This window comes from Carettochelys insculpta, chromosome 4, assembly GCF_033958435.1.
Source record: "Carettochelys insculpta isolate YL-2023 chromosome 4, ASM3395843v1, whole genome shotgun sequence".
In the NCBI taxonomy this organism is placed as follows: domain Eukaryota; kingdom Metazoa; phylum Chordata; order Testudines; family Carettochelyidae; genus Carettochelys; species Carettochelys insculpta.
The window spans coordinates 46,399,580-46,421,319 of record NC_134140.1 but is presented as its reverse complement, the minus strand read 5'-3'; the positions used below and the strand labels follow the sequence as shown (position 1 = coordinate 46,421,319).

Here is a 21,740-nt window from a genome sequence, read left to right as displayed (position 1 = left end):
ATGGCATGTCAAAAAAAAAAAAAAAGAAGCTCAAGTATTGATTCATCTTTTTTAGAGAGTCTGCAAATTTCTCATTTGAGTTTCAAACAGTATTTTAAAAATAATCAGTTGCTTATCATCCAGAATTTTAAAAATGTAAAAGATCTTACCCTAATACATTCATCCTTAGAGATATCAAATAGCTTTTCCATTTGTTTCTCAACCCTTTCAGGGTCTGCATTCTTCAAATCAATCTACAAAATAATATTCTTGTTACACATTTGAAATACTAGCGGCTCTCTCTCTCTCTCTCTCTCTCACACACACGTGTCTCAGAACTCAAGGTCTCCAAAAAGATTTAAAAAAAAAATGGGATCATGAACACTGCAAGTAAGTAAATGGTCATATTTATCTAAAAGATCCATATTAAGCACTCCCTAAAATGTCTTAAAGCAGTATTCCTATCTTGTAGGGACCTACAAATAACAGCAATTCTTGCAGAACAGTGCAAACAAAAAGGCTAGTGAACAAGAGGAGTGCACTTCAAAACAGCTTTATAAGCTGCACTGTAAAATACCATTTGCTTATTCGCTTCTCGCAAGACTTTCCACCCCCACTTAGATGCCTTTGACACAGATGGTTGACCATAATCCAAAAAAATGAATAATAAAAAGCAAGCAGATTTTGTACGTTTGTTGGAAAAAAATGTGATGTTGCATGCCTGCATCTAGTACAAGCATAAAACACAACCCAGTTTTATTTCTAGCTCAGATATTGAAAAGATTTTATATCCTGCACATTTCACTTCACTACGTAATCAATAAGCTATCTGCTGCCTTTCCACCCACACAGCTCTACAGGTAAATTTTGTCATTTGTGGAGTGATTTTCTTGAAAGCTCATTGAAGTATATTTCTTGACTATCGATTTGATGATAAGCCAAATACCCTCACACATGTATCACCTCAAAAAATAGATGGGTGGGGGCAGAGAAAGAAAGTGCATGCTGTAATACAATGAACTTCACCATGGAAGTTACCAATCTTTATAGCAACTTGTCTCTATGGTCCACCAGATTTTTCTTTTTAAAAAATTCATAATAGATAGACAGTGTTTTAAATAAGCTCATTTTCATTCAGATGGACTTCAATGTTACTGAGAAAGTCCATCAAAGAAAATACCATCACATATAACATTAATTTTCACCTTTCTTTACTTCTGCTGAAACTGCGAAGGACTGAACACAATCAGGGAATATCACGTGTCACCCATGATGTTAATTCTTTGTTTTCTCTAGATTAAGGTTCAAGGTGAGTCAAGCTCAGATGTGATGCAAACTACATGTTCCCAAGTGCACTATGGCTATGGCTACGCTAGAGCATAAAGTCAATTCTAAGAAAATTAACTTGATTTTACAAGTGTCTGTCCTCACTGCAAATACCATTAGGTCAATTTTACATGGGCGTTAGTTCGACTTTCTTGCCCTGCCCCTCCGATGTAGTATAATGCCAAATTCAAATTTACAAGGTCAAATTAATGCTAGTGCGGAAACAGTGTTATTCTAAATGAATATTGTCAGCCTTCAGAGGTAACCCACAATGTCCCAAATGTGCCCATTCTGGCCACTTTCATGTTCTCAGCTCTCTGGGTGTGCAGGAAGTAGGAAATGGGAAGCCCAGCAATTTGAATTCATTTTCTTTCCAGCCTGGCAACCACATCAAGCCATGATTTCTCACGGTTGCAAAACAGCCTTAACATGGAGCCATCAGGAGACTGGGGATCTCCTTTCTATGTGGGTGGATAATCTGTGCTGAGTAAACACCAGAGAAACTCAGCAGTGCTGGGTTAAAAAAAAAAAAAAAATCAAGCTCCCCACCATCCCCCGCCAGCTGCTGAGCTGCGTAGACCATGCCTATGGACAGTGGCTTGCCCTGTCCTACTTGGGGTTTCACAATTTAGTGAGGACTCACTACATGGACTTTGAGAGCATGTGCGGACGCTCAACTGACTTTACAAAATCTAGTGTTACAAAGTTGATTTTAACAGATTTGACTATTTCATAGCGTAGACATAACCTACACTAGCACATCTTACATCTCAATAGGCTAAAGATGCACTCTAAAAGGAAGAAAGAGTTTAAGTTACACCCTCCAGCTTGGTTTTGCCTTGACTAGGATTTAAATTGTATTGTTAAAAATAGGTTTGCAAGAACTCTCTCATGTGTTTTAAAACTCTAGCACAGACAAGAATGAATAAACATAACATTCTATTCCAGCATTTTTCAACTGCGACCATCAGGGTTTTTTTCTTGCAGTTAGTTTCCTGGAGAGTTTGGGAAGAAAACAGAGCAGCATCGTCCCTCTCTGCAGCTCCCCGCCTCCAGGATCATCAGCAGGGGTTGGCTCCTGAACCCTTCTGGAGACACCAACACTGGAGGAGCAGACAACCAGTGAGGTCCCAGAGTGGTGGGGTCAGGCTTCAGCCCTTGGTTGATGGCCAGCAGGCACTAGCTTAGGACGTAGGGTGAGAAGCTGGGGTAGCAGAGGGAGTCCAATCTCCCCAGATACCCACTGTCTTCTTCGCCCCCCCAACCAGCCCCTCATGGCTCCTACCTCTGTCTACCTTCCCATCCACCAGCCCATTCCAGATTTAATTTGTCGTCAGGCTTGCTGTGGCTACGTCTGACACCAAGAGTGATATTCATATGTTTATCACCACTTTTCACAGTAGACTTTGTAGCTAGCTGGGATGCTGTGAAGAGTGATAAAGTATTTTTCACAGCAGCAGACATACTATCTAACAAGTCTAAAAAATGCAATCAACAAAACAAAAACATGCAAAGCATTGCTTTACTATTTACATTTAGTAAAGCAAACAGACAACTGTCCGTTATTTTTATTATTAAGTCTGCAAAAATAAAACCCCTATGTAAGTAAATTACAATGTATGAACATGTATATGTGCACATTTATTCGGAAAATGTTAGTGTAACCACCAATAAGAGTGGAGCCAGCAAAATATGTGTTGCGAGAATCCCTGTGAGCCAGCAGTACATGCTTAATACCATATCTGACCAAGGCCTAGATCTACTGTGGGGGAAATCTGTCACCCCGGTAAAGTTTCCACCTATCACACAGTATGAAACAGTATTTCACTGCAACCGAAATTCCCTGCAAATAGCCTAACACATTAAACAGAGGGCAATTATCTATTTACAATCATATTTATTTCAGCACAAAACACCACTAAACGTCACTCAATCTTTTGTCTCAATCTTCAATTTGGTGATACATTTCTTATATTTCATACTTTTCTCATGGTTATGTAAAAATTGGAGCTGTCACAGTTAACTCATGTTGAATAGCAACAGAGAGATAGCCAAGTTAGTCTGCATTCTAAGAAAACAAAACAGCAGTCATGTAGCACTTTAAAGACTAGCAAAATGATTAGGTGATGAGCTTTCATGGGACAGACCCAGTTCTTCAAATCTGAAGAAGTGGGTCTCTCCCACGAAAGTGCATCACCTAATATCGTTCAGTTAACTCATCCTTAACTAAAAATGTAGCACAATTAATTGTACTGTTAAATAACAGAATATCATTTGAATTTTTTCAAAATGTTGATTTCTGTTACAATATAGAATACATGTGCAGTGCTCACTTATTATTTTTAATTACAAAAATTTGCACTGTAAAAATCAGCAAATAGTATTTTTCAATTTACCACATACAAGTACTACACAGCACTCTTAACTGTGAATGTGCAACGTACAAATGTAGATTTTTGTTATTTAACTGCACTCAAAACACTGTAAAATGCTAGAACCTGTAAGTCCACTAAGTCTTACTTCTTGGTGAGACAAACAATTTTTTTTTTTTACATTCACAGGAGATAACACTGCATGATATTTACAGTATCACCCAAAAGTGAGCACCTAGTTAAAATGCTGTTACAGTCTAAAACATTTATTACCTTGTTTATAACAGGAATTATTGCCAGTTGTGCTTCAAAAGCGAGATAGAAATTTGCCACTGTTTGCGCTTGAATACCCTGAAAAAAGTATTCATAAACAACATTACCCAGTCCTTCTAAAACATCCCTTATTTTCTTTAACTGGTTTCAACGACACACTTTCAGGTCATGGTATATAGAACACATGGAAATAAGCATAATAGATTATATGCAAAGTAATAGTAAAGTTATTAATGCCAAAAAGAATTCCCCTCTACAAAATAGTGTGAACCTAATCTATGTTTAAAAGATAACAAGATGGCACTTAATATTAAGGCTCCATTTATTAAAGGTTAAAAAATAAATGATGTTTTGATAAAGCAGGATGTCAACAGGTTGCTAATAACCATCTACAACATTGTCTACTGATGTGCTTATAACTAGAGCTATACAAACAGATTGTCTAGTTCACTGGCAGTTGTGTAAAAAATTGTTCTATGTCAACAAAATAATTTTTTTTTCAGAATTTCTAGTGAATTGAAAACTGACAAAAAATTTAGGCCAAAGCATCGTAGTCAACCTAAAAAACCAAAATCAACAACCGGTTTGGGGCACTGTTAAATTTAATCTCTTACATGGCACCCTAAATTAAGTCTAGTACCTCCACAGTACCGCTCTTCTAAATACTTCCAGGAACACAGAGAACAAGAAAGACAGGCAGAGCTGCAAGGTTTTAAGAAATGGATGAGATAATACTACAGGAAGGAGGAGGGTTTTACATTTATTAATAAACAGGGAACTTTTGTGAAAAGAGGACACAATACAGGAAGGGCAGAGTCCACCTAAAGCGAAAAGAACAAAAATGCTAGCATATTAAATTAAAAGATGCAGAGTACTTTTTAAAGTAGTGGCGAGGAGAAACCTAAAATGTGCAGAGGTATAGACTATTTGGTCAGACATCCTTTAAGAATGAATTTATTAAAGAGAAAACTGTATATCCAAATAGAGAGGATAGGAAAGATGTTTGTAAAGTGTTGGAGCTAGTGTGGAATAGTTAAATGAAACAGTTCCATTTAAGCCTAACACAAGCAACTGAATACAGAAAAATAAAGGACAAGTGATTTTATACAAATGCTAGAATTTTAAGTACTAAGATGGGTAAACTTAAATGAAAACATTGATATAATAAGTATCCTGGACATGTGGTAGAATAAGAACAATTGATGATGTATGAGAATACCAGGATACCAAATATACATGAATGAAAAAGTAGGTTGGCTGTTCTGGTAGGAGAGTGGCACTATACTTAAGAAAGCACAAAGTCAAAGTAAAAATTTTAAATAAGTCATACAATACCACTGCATCTCTAGGAAGAGAAATTCCAAGCTTTTATGCTAATGGTAGAGTTGTAGAAATATACTTCCTGTCACCTGCCTAGACTGACTGACATGCTCAGGGAGACTGAAGTGACTCTAAAAAAACAGAAAACCTAACAACAAATTTTGACGATCTTTATATTGACTATATATATATATATGTCGCATCTCAGGAAGGGATGCAGATACCATAGAAAACTCTGTCTCTGAGCAGCTTGTCCTGCAACTCAACAGGAGCAACAACTCTTGTTTTAATCCTAAATGAAGCAGAGGAACTGATGTAAAAGGTGTCCCTCACTGAAACACTCTGTAATAACAACCACAATGTAATCAAATTTGAACACCATTTGGCAAGAGGAGGAGAAGAGATGAAAAAAGCTCACCACAGTAGCATTGAACTTCAGAAAGGGAAACTATACCAAAATGAGGAAGCTACGTAAACAGAAATTAACAAGAAAAATCATAAGGAATAAATGCCTAAAAATTGTAGGAAGACTACTTTAAAACACTGGAAACAAAGTAAATGTATACCAAAAGAAACAAAAATCATTAAGATGACCAAAAAATGCCACTGTAGCTGAACAGCACAGTAAAAGAGGCAGTGAGAGGTAAAAAGGCATCCTTTCAAAATGAAAGTCAAATGTTACTCGATAAAATAGAAAGGAGCCTAAACTCTGGCAAGCCAAGCATAACGGTTGGCAGGCCAAGAAGGAATCTGAAGAGTAACTGGATAAGGACAGAAAAACTGAACAGCAAAAAAAATTTTAAATACATCAGAAGTAATGCCTGTCAAACAAAGACGAAGTGCCAGGGTCACTGGAGGATGGAAGTACTAAAGGAGCACTCGAGACAAGGCCATTGCAAAGAAGCTAGATGATTTTACTTCATTGGTCTTCACCGAATGGGATGTATGGGAGATTGCCACGCCTGAACCATTCAATGTCTTTGATGATATATCTGAGAAACAGAGCTTGATGTGTCAACACAGGAGGTTTAAGAACAAAAAATGATAATTAAAAGTAAGTCACCAGCATCAGATCGTATTCACCCAAGAGCTCTAAAAGAATGCTAATATGACAGTAGTTCTGCAAGAACTGCAAGCCTATTGCTTAAATCAGCTTCTGTGTCTGATGACTGAAGGACAGCTAACATTGTACCTATTTTTTTAAAAATGAGCCAAAGGAGATCCTGGCAATTACAATATAGTAAACTTAAATTCAGCATCAGGAAAACTAAGTCTTAGTTTAAAAAAACCACACACACACACACACACACACACACACACACACACACACACACACACACACACACACACACACACACACACACACACACACACACACACACACACACACACACACACAAAATTATCATACATTTAAAGGAACATGATCCATTGGGAAAGGGAAAGAAATCATGCCTCACCAATCTACAAGAATTCTTTGAGATGGTCAAAAAGTGGATATACCATACTTGGACTTTCAGAAATCTTTTGACAAGGTCCCTCACCCAAGGCTCATGAGCACAGTTAGCAATTATGGAATAAGACGAAAGGTCCCTTTCTGGATCAGCAATTGGTTAAAGGGCAGGTGATAAAGGAGAGAAATCAATGGTCAGTTTTCACAATGAAGAGAAGTAAATAGCAGGGTCCTCCAAGGATCTGTACTTGAACCTGAACTAGCTACAATATTGATGAAATGGTGTGAACAGGAGGCAGCAAAGTTTTCAAACAATACAAAATTACTCAGAAAAGTCAAGATCAAATATGATCGTGAAGATTTTAAAAAGGCCTCTCTCTAATCTAGGTGACTGAGTGAAGAAATGCAGTATTGATCAGTGCAAAGTAACGCACACTAGAGAAAATAATCCCAACTATACATATACAAAGTGATGCAGTCTATATTAGTGATAACCACTCAAGATAAAGGTCTTGAATCATTGTGGATAGTTCTCTGAAAACACATGCCCTTTGTTCAGTTGGAGTCAAAAAAAGATGACAGAATGGTAGGAACCATTTGAAAAGGGATAATGACAGGAAATAAAATAATTCACTACCAATTTGTATTTAACATTCATAAATTACTTGGATAATACTAGTGTCTGAAACATGGTTATAAGAGCTAATAATTCATTAACCTTTCATAAATTATTTATAAATGAAACCTCTATATTGAATGTGACAGATTATTACATAAATCAATCTTATCTCATTGACCTACAGCTCTGCTGTTGGGAAGCAAGTCAAGTTTCAGCTGCACATCTGTGAGCCGATGCCCAGGTGCCAGCTAAAGGTCCGGTGGGGCAAAGGGGGCAATGCCGCACCAGCAGCTACGCTAAGCAGCCAGGGCAGGCTGGGTTCTTTGGTTTGCGTTTAGTTCGGGTACAGCAGCAAGAGGAAAATTACACTTATTAGAGGCTTTAACAATTACTTTTATTTATACAAAGATAAAAACAATTTAACTAAGACAAATGATTAAAGTACAACAATTGTGAATCTTTTTGTTTATAACTTTAGCAGCAGTTAATAGGAAAACCGCAGGCAGCGATTTTACAACAGAAGCGGCAGCCACGAGTAAAAAGGGGTTTTAAACTGACCGCTCAATTTTATGAATGAAACCAAGATGGTCGCTGAGTTTGAGTGACAGGGTAATGATTTTTAGCAGTTTGTAGCCAAAAACAGTTAGTACCTACGGTTTTTAAAGGGAAAACAACACAATTTAACTTAAGAAAAGTTTTAGACAAACTAGCTAGCTTAAACTAATACAAGTAATGGGTACACAAGAAAGGCACGTTGCAGGTGTGATTTTCACCCCTGCCTCTTAGACCTGGTGGAACCAGAGTCTTTCCTTCAATTCCTATAGGAAAGCAGTGTAATACAGGTGTAATTCTTACCCCGCCTCACAGATCCAGTGTGACCCAGAATCTCTCTCTCAATCCCTCGGGAAGAAGTAGATATGAACCAGGTGCCCCCAGTCTCGGGAGTCAATACCGGACCTGGCCAGCAGGTGTAGGTTATTGGAGCTCAAAGGGGGTGGGCTGCCAAACTGCTCTTTATACCCCTTTGGTCACATAGGCTTCTTCCGGGTCTCAAGTGGCCAATCGGGGAGGAATGTGTTTGAACCCCAGGTTTCCCAGGGAAGGTGCAAGGCTCAGTTCACACCTGTGAATTGTGAACAATTGGGCACCTTTAGAGGTGATGGGCAGAGGTTCCCCGTTCTTCCTGGGGCAGTGATCAGGCATGTCAATTACCGATATCAGCCAGAAGGGCGGCTATTAGCTAGCCCATTCACTGTCTGGTTTCTGTGTATGGTAGAGAGTCTGGGTGAGACAGCACACCTGCGTTCCCAGGGCATCAAAGGCTGCCTGTCTCCCTCTCTGTCTCTCCCAGTGGAGGGAGAAGAAGAAAAGGCCAAATGGGGGGTTCATGTCTGGCTATATTACATCCTATTGAAAACTGAAGTTTAAACAAACACATTTTAACACTATTTACCTGCCTACAACTAACAACTCGGGTATGCTTTCAGCAAGATGAGTTTTTCCTGTAACTGTTTACCAGACAACAGTTTAGACCCCTCAAAAGAGGCACAAGCACAAACATAATTACAGTTATTGTTTTAACAACACTACACAATAGCTAGAGATAAGAATGTCTCCCCACAGCAAACTTTTAAATTCAAAATCTCTAACAGACTGAAGTGCTCCTCGCTGTACCACAAAACAAAATGAATAGAGTTCTCTTACACTGGGCTGATTTGCGTTGTTACAGCATAAGAGTTCCAAAATCAAAAATCAATTCAGCTCTAGATCTTTATCTTGTGAGCAGCTGAGCACTTCCTGGAAGACGCTGAATGGCTTCAACTTCACAGACTTCACTGGAGATGAAGGTAACCACTCCACAGGATGGTTTCAGCATTTTAGAGGAAAGATGTGACTAATCCTTTTAGTGTTAAGTTTATTTCATGCTGAGCCATCCCACAAGGAATGCAGGGCCTGGGACAGCACCCTCCCGCATGGGGCTCAGAGAACCACGACCTCGCTGCAATCTTCACCCTGTTACACTCCACCTCTTCTCCAAATCCTGCCTGTTTTACCCCCATTCCCTGTGCAACATGCCCCAGGAGAATTACAGGGTGTGGGCGCAGAAGCAGCAGGGTTCACCTCTTCCCCCACTTCACTTGCCACATGGGCAGTGGGAACTAGAACAGCCTGGCAACTTGCTCCAACCCACTGTGCTGCCTTACCAGTGCGCTGTGCCCTGTTTCTCTGCAGTGGTGGGAAGCAGAGTGCCCTACTTCCCACCACCCTGGAGAAGCAAGTCGCAGTGGCCAGCAGGGCGGCACGCCAGGGCAGAACAGGCTGACAGGCCACAGGAGGATGCCGGACGGCCCCAGCTCCTACCACCCACATGGTAAGAGCATCCTGCTGCTATGGTGTGCCAAACCCCACAAGCCCCTGGGTCCCTCCCATCCAGTTGGAGCAGCCGCTGCAGGGTTCCCAAAAAAGCATGGGGCCTGAGACAGTTGCTGCCATTCATCCTACGGGCAGGACAGCTCTGATTATATGTTACATAGGACAAGCGTATGCACATACACATATCTAACTGGTACATAATGAGTCATTTTTGAATTCTTTGTCTGAGGTGGCAATAGCACTTTTCCAAAGGGTAAAAGGGTAATGAAAGATAAGAAGTGTTGACAACTTAATAAAAAGTATTAACTTATGAGGTTTCATAAAAAGAACAGGAGAATTTGGAACTCTACCTCATTTGCGTCCACTACAAGAATGACACCTTGACAGGCAGACAGTGACCGTGATACTTCATAGCTAAAATCTACATGACCCTGTGAAGAAAAACTGGTATTTAGAACTCCAAGTACAACTTAAACTAGGGTCATTTGTAGTAAAGTATCTAGATGATTTCATCTGTAAAATGTGAGCACATCAGCTCAAGACACTATGGAGGAAAAATATTTGGAATTAATTTACAAATTTAACACCACAGAATAATGGGCAAAGCTAATACTTCAAAAAAAGAGTAAAAGTATTTTAAAGTAAGGACATTCAGGTTCATGTGATTTGAGTAATATTTATACTTTAACTTACTGGTGTGTCAATGAGATTTAGGAGATAGTTAATTCCTTCATAATTGTAAAAGAGTGATGCAGTCTGTGCCTTAACTGTGATCCCTCTTTCCCGTTCGACTTGCAGTTTATCCAGCACTTGCTTATTTTGGTCAGTTTTAGCAATTGTGCCTTACAAAACAAACAAAGAAACCCACACGTTTTAGTAATTCAGAATGTTATTTTTACCCAAATAGAATTCTGCACAATCTGAAAGGAACATGGTAGTTTTTAATTCAGCCTCTAATACAGACCATTGCAAACTATTTAGTGATCCAAGGCAAAAGGATGAAGCGTAGATCTAAATATTGAGTTTACATAAGAGCAAAAGTCAACAAATCCACTTTCCAAGGAAATAGAAGACAACTTTCCTTCATTAGTGGGGCTTATCCATCAGTTTACGCAGAATCTAAGCTTTTAATTAAAATATTTTATTTTGAAAACAAAAAGCAGTCCAGCAGCACTTCAAAGACTAACAAAATAATTTATTAGGTGATGAGCTTTCATGGGACAGACCCACTTCTTCATATCATAGCCATACCAGGACAGACTCAATATTTAAGGCACAGAGAACCAAAAGTAGTAATCAAGGTGGACAAATCAGAAAAATTGTTTTGAGATTTTTTAAGTGAAAAAATATATTTATCTGAAATGACGCAGCATTATCTTTCTGAATTTAAAGGCACCCTTAGGGAGGTTTAAGAGTAAGAGCTATAAATCATGAACCGCATCTACAGCCTGTGCGTTCTGCTGGGGTTGAAGGAATCCTCTTTTCATAAATCACTGAATAGCAGAAGACTTCCTCCACAACTAATAGAAATCCAACCTCAAAATGAAGCAGCATCTCCACCACTTGCACTCTTTCTACTTGGGGAACGGTCTGCCTAACAGGAGAAACTCCACAGGATCTACGCTGAATCATTAATGTGCACGCTGCAGAGCCAGGTCAACAAATGGGCATGCCTTCCCAGCATAAACTTCCAAATCTTGACTCACTCACTAACTATATACCTATACTGATTTTGCTACAAGCTACACCTCTGCAATCATGAAACAAGGTCCATCACTTGTTCCTAAGATTGACATGAACTAGAGCAGACTGGAACAATCTCATCTAAATGAAATTTCTATGTAACATGCTGCATGGGTGAAGCCTAACAGTTTGTGGAGATGTATCATCTCCACAAAACTTTGTCAGGATGGTTTTTGAGCCTGTGGCACATACAGGGAAGAAGTCTGCTCTAAATCAGAGCAGAGAAATTAACCTGAATTTCCCACATCCCTGCCCAGTACCTGAACCACCAAGCTGCAAGTGTGTGGAACACACACTTCTCCCAGCAATTTCATTTTCACAAAAACACACAGAAGATTTTTTTGCTCCAAAGTCAGTCAGCAGAAGCTGCCTCCCCTTGTCAAAACAGGAAAGAGAACTCTGAAAAACCTAGATTACATTTTATCCCCCCTCAAAAAAGTTTCTTAATTTTCCAGATTTCAACAGCCACCTTCTGACTGCACAAAATTTTCTATGCTCTTGCAACTCCAACAGTAGAGTGCAATAGTAGTAGTAGGCATCCTTCAGTCTGCATAGACTATGGATCGCGCCCTTTAAAGTTTCAATTGAGGACTTCATTTACAGCGTCTGTTGTGACTATGAAGACCCACACAAGAGTGACAGTCCTTGCTGCATCTCTTGCAGATGTAGTGGGTGTCTGGCAAGTCCTTATTGTGCTTTCTGTGCGCTCGCTTCTCCTCTGCTAGCTGTCTGATCTTCAACTCGCCCTTCCGAAGGCCCTTGTGTAACCCCTGCCTCCATCTGCTGCGGTCGTCTGCTAGATCTTCCCAGTTGTCCAGCTCGATGTCTACCTCTCTGAGTGCAATAAATACTCTAGGTATTGACCTACTAATCATTTGCCAGGAGCTGCACAAAAAACACTACGTTTCTAAATAGAAAATATTCATCCCATTCACCCCCCAACACATCCACGCTCTTCTTTTTCTACCTTCCTCTCAGTTTTATGTTTTGTCTGTCTAGTTGAGATTTGTCTTCCATATGCTCAAATCTATACTGCTGTAAAACTGATGGTGAATGTTCATGAAAACGATGGATGTTAGATATGGAACTCTAATGTAAGATGATGCGCAGGCTTCCTTCTACAGTTCTACTACAAAGCCTACCCACATGAGAAGTAAAGGCAATTAAAAAACACAGTAAGGTCTAAATTCACAATGCTTACCTGTAATTTCCAATAGCCTGTCTGCTAGAGTGCTTTTACCATGGTCTACATGAGCTATGATACTGAAATTTCTAACATTTTCAACAGGATATACAGACATATCTGGTTTTTCCTGAAAAACAAAAAATGCAGAGATTCCCATTCACAAATAGAGTAGGGTGTAATTTCACAAACCATAATGAAGAATCATATCTATGTACATGAAATTACTAACTCCTCATTCCTTTATATTTTTTGGAACTTGAAAAAAATAGCTTAATCCTCTCTTCCTCTCTGTTCCCGCATCAGGGTTTTCATTACCACTGAAGTCTGTTACTTGTACAAACATTTCTGAGATTAGTGCAAGAACAATTACCATGAAATTTACATTTTTTCCCAACAGATCAGCGTACTTTGAAGCAGCTTTGTAAGTGTTTTAGCATTCTAAAAAATTCTGAGAAAAAGCTTGTAAAAAACATAACTAGAATACATGTTTCAGACATTGTAAAGTTTCATTTCCAGCTACCGAAATGTAGCCAAGCAATTACTTCTATTATACAATTAGTCTTTTGGGACCAGTTCCCCCGATAATCACTAAGTATCAGTTCTATCAGAAGAACTACTAATCAAAAGAAAGGAGAGTCAGAGGGCCAAGAAAAGACACACAAATAGCTTTTCAGTTCAGCCAGTGAAAAGAGAAAGTTGGAAAGAGGAGACAGATGGAAGAGGGCCAAGTCACCTAAACCACAACAAACAAATAATTGTGGACATGGTCCATCCTTATGGAACTGTGTATATAGTAGTCCAAGGGTGTGACAGCCTATGGAGCAAAATGAATTCCATTTGTAACTATAGCAAGAACCAGGGTATAACCTAAGCCTGCATATTAACAGTCCAAAGTAGAACTCCTACTGATATCAATATGTAGTGTGCAAAGATTCAGGAAAGGCTATCAATATTTCATTGACATGTCAGCAGGAAAATATGCTGAGCCTCAGAACTCTTGTCCTTCTTCACACTCCTTTGGCTTACCACCTTGTCTCCGCCTTTCGCCCATCTACATCTACATTCATGCAGCAATTTAAGGGTTTGCTCGTGCCAGCAAAACAGAATGTGCCTGGAATCAGAGTATCTCACATAAAACCAAACAGAAAACAGACAATCACCAAATCAAGTCCAGTCCTCGAAACTGACATAAGTGAGTGAATGTTGAAAGAGAACAAACCAAGATGATGCAGAAAAATAGGATGAACCTACAACAGAATTGCTTCTCAATAAACCTTATAGGAAAGAGATAAAATGGAGACATATGGGGTAGTGCTCTTTTTTGGCACAGCTATATCAACACTTAAGGTTTGAAAAACTAAAAGAAAATGTGACTGGAAGAAAATGTTTGAGCGCACCGTTAAAGAAAAGGCCCTGACTCAATCTATTTGAGAGGTTTAATTTCTATATGTATTTCTCTTTTACAGGGGGATCACAACATTCACGACGGTTCTGAATTGAGAACCTTCACAAATGTTAACGAAGGGTCCTGTGGCACCTTACAGACTAACAGAAAAGTTTTGAGCATGAGCTTTTGTGAGCACAGACTCACTTCATCAGATGAAGCGAGTCTGTGCTCACAAAAGCTCATGCTCAAAACTTTTCTGTTAGTCTTTAAGCTGCCACAGGACCCTTCGTTGCTGTTACAGATCCAGATTAACACGGCTACCCCTCGGATACTTCACAAATGTTGTATCTCGCGAATAGGCCAGAGCCCCGGGAAAGCAGCAGAGCCCCAAGGAAGTAGCAGCAGCTTCCGGCGCTCCAGGCCCTGGAATACCAGGGAAGCAGCGGCAGCCACCATCTCTTCCTGCCAGGAACCTCGGGGGAAGCAGCAGCAGCCACCGGCCCTCCCTACCCTGGAGAAGCAAGCCCTGGCAGGAGCCCCAGGGAAGCAGCGGCAGCCGCCAGCGATCCCCACCAGGAGCCCTGGAAGAAGCGAAGCCGCCTGCAGATAATTGAATTCAGGAACGTGGCACTCGCGAATGTCACGACCTTGCTGTATTCTGCTCTTAAGGAGAGTTAAAGGGCCAAAAGACATTCACGGGAGTGTGGCAAAGGGCTTTCTATCACCCAGGCTAAAGTTCCTGTCGTTTTCTAACACTGCATCTGTTTCAAAAAACACAAAAGCTCATCACCTTCTGTGGGGAACTATAGGGTCTGGAGAAAACAACGGCATCCGCAGGGCTTTTCTCCAGCCAGGGTGGAGGGCACAACCAGGCAGCAGCGTTGCGGACGCCCTGCAGTCTGACCCAGCCCGCGGCCGCCCTGGGCCCGAGGGACAACATGCTCTCCCGTGGCAGCAATCGCACAGAGCCCGCCCCGGCCACCCGGGGATCAGCCGCGAACTCCGCACCGCCGCCCCCGCTCCCTCTGGCGCAGGCGGGCTTCGGCAGCCATCCAGGGGAGGCTGCGGCACCGCGGGAGCCTGGACACGAGAGACGGGCGCCGAGTCACACGCGGGTCCAGCCCCGCGGAGCCGACAAGAGGAGGGGAATCTGCACGAGTCAATCGCTGCCTAGGGCACAGTCCCACTTCCGACCCCTCAGTGGTAGCAGCAGCCTGACCCGGAAGTACAAGCGCCGCCTGATCGCTAGAGGGGCAGCAGTCGTTCTACTGCGCATGCGCTGGGTGGGGGTAAGGTCGTTTCTGTGCGCACTGGGAATGGAGCGAGGCCGTGCTGATCGAGCCACCGTAGGTTGATTTAGTGGGTCCACCGAAGTCTCTCTTAATCGACTGCCGATCGTTTTCTTGGTGACTCCAGTTGTCCACCCAGAGTTAGAGGGAAAGGGGTGCGCTGGAACGCGCCGCTCTGCCGGAGGCAGGCAATGCATAGGGGCGGCTGGGGTGCGTTGTGGAGACGCGTGCATGCTGCGCGCCAGGATACTGGGAGGCACTGGCAGTAGCAGCCCCAGCGTGCCGCCGACTCTGCTCCTGCTGGGATGGCGGACATGGAATCGGCGTCTGGCTGCAGCAGTCCAGCCCCGGACCCAGCCTGCCTCGGCGGGGTTTGGTAGCGGCTCTACTCCGGCTGCACCGGCCCGGCCCCGACCTCGCTGCTGGGAGTAGGAAGGGTGTGCAGAATCACCCAGTCCAGCTGCGGCAGCTCGGGCCAGGTTCTGCCCCGATCGTGGGGCAGGGCCGTGGTTTGGTCCCCCCCCCGGCTGTGGCCCGACTCCGGCCTTGCTCCTGCACGGGAGAGGGGGCGGAATCAGCCCGTGTCCAGCCACAACTGCAGTGGCCCAGCTCTGGACCCCGCCCTGGGGTGGGCTTTGCGGCTCCCCTCCAGCTGTTATGAGGGAGGGGTTGGGTGCGGCGGGGGTAGGCGGAGAGGTGAAATTCCCTGCAGTGGGATGATGGACACCTTTAGTAAAGAAGAGAATAGTCACACATAGATGGACATAGTTATTTGTGGGGAAAGTCAACATGATTTCTGCCAAGAAAAATCATGCCCTTATAGTCTACTGGAGCTCTTTGATGGGGTCAACAAGATGTAGACAAGGAGGATCCAGTAGATATAGTGTACCTAGATTACCAGAATGCCTTTGACAAGGTCCCTCACCAGAGGTTCTTAAGTAAAGTAAGTTGTCCTGGGATAAGAGGGCAAGTCCTCTAATGGATTGATAACTGGTTAAAAGACAGGAAACAAAGAGTAGGAATAAATGGTAATTTTTCAGAATTCAGAGAGGTAACTAGTGGTGTGCTCCAAGGATCTGTACTGGGACCAATGCTATTCAACATATTTATAAAGATCTGGAGAAAGGGGTAAACAGTGCGGTAGCAAAATTTACAGAGGACTTTAAATTGCGTTAATTGTAACTGTATTAATACTAATACTAACCTGCTCAAAATAGTTCAGACCAAAGCAGATTGTGAAGAGCTTCAAAAGGATTTCACAAAACTAGGCACCAAAATAGCAAATTAATTCTGATGTTGATAGATGCGAAGTAATACACATTGGAAAAAATAATCTCGTTTATACATACAAAATGTTGGGGAGTAATTTAGCTGCTACCACTCAAGAGAGAGATCTTGGAGTCATTGTGGACAGTTCTCTGAAATCATCCACTTAATGTGCAACAGTAGTCGAAAGAAAGAAAAAGAAAGAAACCAGACTGAATGTTCTGAATCATTAAAAAAGGGATAGAGAGTAAGACAGAGAACACTGGAAACAAAGTCTGGATGCTGTGTATGAAGCAAGCAGGAGGGTTTATTACATACACTGGTGGTGGAGTGTCATTTCGCTTATTAGACTCAGTGAACACCATCAGACAATAGGTTACAATTGATTATATTGGATGCTGATGGGTGGGGGGAAACAATGGCAAGGGTCTTATCAAAGCCTGGATAGGTTTGAGTAGCAAGCTGAAATGAGCGCAATAAGCCGATAATCTAAAAATGTTACATAATGTCCGCGCCCATAGCTTACAGAACATCTTATCTCTAGTACATGTGGTTTTCCTTAACAAGTTACTTAAACAAAGCAGACATTTAATGACATTTATGTGCTAATTGGATTAATGATGTGCCTACAGAAGTAATGGCGATGCCCTCACACAGGCATATCTAGAAGTGTGTTATCTAGAAGATTAAAACAAAAGGCAGTAACAGCATAGAGCAATAACACATTTGTTTTGAGTACCAACCTGGGATAGCAAATGGGATGGTGCTATATTCTAGTTCTTACATACATGGCCTCTTCTTGGAATGTGGTTGCTGCGGCAACTATCCCTCCTTTCAAACTCCAAGGCCCTGTCCAAGTTGGGACGATCTTCCTTGGGTCTTGTGAGTGAGATGGGGGGTGGGCAAGTGGGGTAACCTTGCACTCATGCTAACTGGGTTTCTGAAGTATAGGATTATAGGCCTACTTCAGGCTTTGGGATTCAAATAGGGAATCTTTAGCAGAAAACCATGGACTGCCTCAGAAATTTTCATCCTACAGAGAGTATTTTACTGCCTTTGTAAAAATGCATGGTACGCCCACATCTTGAGTACTGCAAACAGATGTGGTTGCTTCATCCCAAAAAAGATCCTGGCATTGGAAAAGGTTCAGAAAAGGGCAGCAAAAATTATTATAGGTTTGGAATGGCTGCCATATGATGAGAGATTAAAAACCTGAGACTTAGAAAAGAGGGAGACTAAGGGGGGCATATGACAGAGGTCTATAAAATCACAATGGACATGGAGCAAGTGAATAATGAAAAGTTATGTGCTTGTTCCCATACCATAAGAACATGAGGGGGCCAGAAAATGAAATTAATAGATAGCAGGTTTAAAACAAACCAAGGAAGTATTTCTTAATGCAGCACACAGTCAACCTGTGGAACTCTCAGCTGGAGGATTTTGTAGAGACAAGGACTTTATCAGGTTTCAAAAAAGAATTAAATAAAGTCATGGAGGATAAGTCCATCAATACTTTTTAACCAGGATGGGTAGAAATCGTGCCCCCAAGCCTCTACTTGTCTGAGACTAGACATGGGTGATATGGGAGGGATCACTTGATGATTACCTGTTTATTCCCTCTGGGGCATCTGGCTTTGGCCACTCAGAAGATAGGATGCTGGGCTAGCTGGACCTTTGGTCTAACTCAGTATAGCTGTTCTTATGTTTTTACTTATGCAGCTCACTCTTTAGGCTAGGTTGCCCACTGCAATTTGTGTATTGTGTACTGCATTAGCCATTGCTTGGGCAATTAAAGTAATACAAATAAAACTTGTCTATGTCATTTGTTTTAGTTATTTTAAATAACACATAACCAGCTAATTGTGTTGAAAAATTCAGGTACTTTCTGATCATTAGGATTTAAAATGCAAAAGCCACAATATTTTGGATAAATGAGCTAACTCCATACCATGTAATGCACATATATATCAATTTAATTGCCTGGTTAATTCACACAATATGTCTTTCATGTAGCTACACAGTGACAAAGTGTTGAAAAGACTATGAATAATTTTGGAACCGAAGGGTTAATGAAATTCTATCACAGAGCTTAATATTAAATACTATTCAATTTTGTGCTCATCAGTGCAATTTCATTTTCATGATATATTGGTAATCGAATGTAATAGAAGCAGTTCTGGCTCCTAACTGAAATGCTGTCATGTCCTGAATTACTTCAGTTTGACAGAAAGTGGTATGTTTTGTTTTTCATTCAGCTGACCAAATTCCAAGAGTAAGCATTTACATAAGCCAGAATTTTATTTGTCCACAGAATGCCCACAAGTGCAACTAATCAAAGAGTGTATGAGATAAAAGAGCATACTGTAATGCAGTACATAACATAAAACATTAACAAGTTTTTCCCGTGGTGGTAATAGACAAGTTTATTAAATGCAGCCAAAATTGGTTAGCATAATATAGGTGAATACACAACAACAAACAGATAGCATCCATGAAGCATAGTATAAAGCAGTGTTTTTCAACAAGGGATACATGTACCCTTTGGGTTACACCAAGGTTTTCCAGGAGGTACATCAATTCATCTAGATATTTGCCTAACTTTACAACAGGCTATATAAAGAATGTACTAGTAAAATCATAAAGTTTATTCAGACAATGACTTGTTTCTACTGCTTCATATGCCTTACGTATAAGTACAATGTTTCTATTCCAATTAATTCATCTGATAATAAGATCGTAGAAAGTCAGCAAGTTTTCAGTAGTAAGCTTCTGCCAATCAAATGACTCCTGAAAAGAGTACAGTAATCTGGAGAGGTTGAATGGCACTTGTTTCAAGACTTCAGATTACTTTAGGACCATGTTTCTCAACTAGCGGTACACGTACCCTTAGAGGTATGCAGGAGAAGTCTGGGGATACCTATATTTTTTTTAAAAAGAGGTACTTTATGAAAAAAAAGTTCAGAAATACTGGTACAAAATGTCATTTTGAATCAGTCAGATACAGTCATTGAGAACAATCTACAGTAGTACTGTGACACTATGGAGATGTAAACATGAAAAATAGAAATACTCTCCAAGATGCCAAGGAAAAAATCAGACTTTCTTTTTAATTTGTCAGATGGGTTTGTGTAAGAGTTAATGGATTTTGCTCTCTTCCCGTAGGCTTACTGGTGCCCATGAACACAAGAAAGTGATTTCTCTATAAGGCTACGTCTACACATGTATGCTACATCGAAATAGCTTATTTCGATGTAGCGACATCGCAATAGGCTATTTCGATGAATAACGTCTACATGTCCTCCAGGCCTGGTGCCGTCAACGTTCAACGTCGACGTTGGACAGCACCACATCAAAGTAGGCGCTGCGGGGGAGCGTCTACACGCCAAAGCAGCACACATCGAAATAAGGGTGCCAGGAACAGCTGCAGACAGGGTCACAGGGCGGACTAGCACTTCCAGGGCAACAGCTAGCCACTCCCTTAAAGGGCCCTTCCCAGACACACAGCCTGCACAGCACGCGGTTTGCAGAGCCATAGGCACGCACACCTCGGCGACGCAGTTATGGACCCCCAGCAGCAGCAGCAGCAGCCAGAGGTCCATCCAGCCGCCCCTGCAGGAGCAGTGCTCGCCCTTCTCAATGCCATGCAGGAGGCAGCTGATCACATTCTAGCCACAGAAGAGGAGCTGCCCCCAGGGGAGGAGGAAGCAACCCCAGACCCTGCAGCCCCCCGTCCCTCCCCCCGCCGCACACGCTGCCGGCTGTGGAGCTACCCCACAAGCACCGACTGGTGGGAGCGGCTGGTGGTCGGATAGTGGGACGACAACCGCTGGCTCCAGAACTTTCATATGAGCCGGCAGACATTTCTAGAGCTCTGCCAGTGGCTCACCCCCACACTGAGGCACCAGGACACTGCCATGCGGCGTGCCCTCAGCGTGGAGAAACGGGTCGGCATCGCTGTCTGGAAGCTGGCCACTCCAGACAGCTACTGATCCGTGGGCCAGCAGTTTGGCGTCGGCAAGGCCACTGTCAGGGCTGTCCTCATGGAGGTAAGAGGACCCACGGGGAGGGGGAGGCAGCCCTGGGGGTGGAGGGGAGCCCTGGCAGGGGAGGGGAGAGGAGCCCTGGCAAGGGAGGGCCAGACACACCCTGCACACCCCTCACTGGTGCTCTCCCATGTCCTTCCCCTGCAGGTCATCCGCACCATGAACGCCCTGCTCCTCCACAGGCTCGTGTGGTTTGGGGACCTGGATGCCACCCTCACGGGCTTTGCCACCCTGGGCTTCCCCAATTGGTTTGGGGCTTTGGATGGGACCCTTATCCCCATGCGTGCCCCAGAGCACAGTGGAGGACGCTTCTTAAACAGGAAGGGCTACCATTCAGTGGTCCTCCAGGCCTTGGTGGACAGCTGGGGCCGCTTCCTGGACATATATATTGGCTGGCCTGGCAGCACACACGACGCCTGGGTACTCCGGAATTCGGGCCTGTGCCGCCGGCTGGAGGCGGGGACCTACATCCCCCAGCAGGAGATCCCTATGGAGGACACCACCATGCTCCTCTGCATCATCGCAGGCGCGGCATACCCCCTCCGGCCCTGGCTCATGCACCCGTACACGGGCCATCTGTCAGCCAGCCAGGAGCGCTTCAACATGTGCCTGAACCACACGCACCAGGTGGTTGAGCGCACATTTGGGCGCCTCAAAGGGCCCTGGAGGTGTCTCCTCACCCGCCTTGATGCGGGCCCCACCAACATCCCCCAGATTGTGGGCGCGTGCAGCGCCCTCCACAACCTGGTCGAGAGCAAGGGGGAGGCATTCTTTCATGGCTGGGCTGTGGAGGCCGGCAGGGCTGATGTGCAGCCACCCACTGCCCCCAGTCGCCAGGTGGACCCCGAGGGGATCAGGGTCCGGGGGGCCCTGCGGGCCCACTTCGACCAGGCCGCAGGGTGAATGCTGGCAGGCCCCCCTCTGCACTCTCCCCATCCTCCACAACACTCCCTGCCCCTACGCCCACACCACAGAGCACCCAAAAGCACACCCCCTCCGACTTTCTTGCAAATAAAAATAGACCTGTTGTTTGTGAAACTACCAAACGTTGAACTCTTATTATTATTATATTATTTACAACAAATATAAATATTACATATATTATAATGAT

At 42.8% G+C, this 21,740-nt stretch overlaps 1 protein-coding gene and 1 long non-coding RNA gene across 6 annotated transcripts in view; one reads left to right on the top strand and one right to left on the bottom strand.

Annotated features, from left to right (window-relative positions):
- Nucleotides 1-15,756, bottom strand: part of GUF1 (GTP binding elongation factor GUF1) — a 39,698-nt gene extending 23,942 nt beyond the window's left edge. For 2 of the 4 annotated variants that reach the window (XR_012645352.1, XR_012645353.1), the window contains exons 1-6: nt 14,822-15,756; nt 12,660-12,771; nt 10,409-10,557; nt 10,066-10,146; nt 3,951-4,028; nt 150-233 (exon numbers count right to left, since the gene is read on the bottom strand). Coding sequence is in view for 2 of the 4 variants with exons in the window: in XM_074992706.1 (XP_074848807.1) it covers nt 150-233; nt 3,951-4,028; nt 10,066-10,146; nt 10,409-10,557; nt 12,660-12,771; nt 14,822-14,971 (654 nt within the window). In the remaining 2 variants the exon portion in view is untranslated. The remainder of the gene's footprint in view (nt 1-149; nt 234-3,950; nt 4,029-10,065; nt 10,147-10,408; nt 10,558-12,659; nt 12,772-14,821) is intronic. The other 2 variants (XM_074992706.1, XM_074992707.1) reach the window with 2 other exon arrangements.
- Nucleotides 15,353-21,655, top strand: LOC142012469 (uncharacterized). 2 transcript variants are annotated; one of them, XR_012645354.1, is made up of 3 exons: nt 15,353-15,377; nt 19,749-20,632; nt 20,777-21,655. It is a non-coding gene; the product is annotated as an uncharacterized LOC142012469 (long non-coding RNA). The 2 variants fall into 2 exon arrangements; XR_012645355.1 differs by lacking the exon at nt 15,353-15,377 and adding an exon at nt 16,098-16,263.
- The last annotated feature ends 85 nt before the right edge of the window (nt 21,656-21,740 follow it).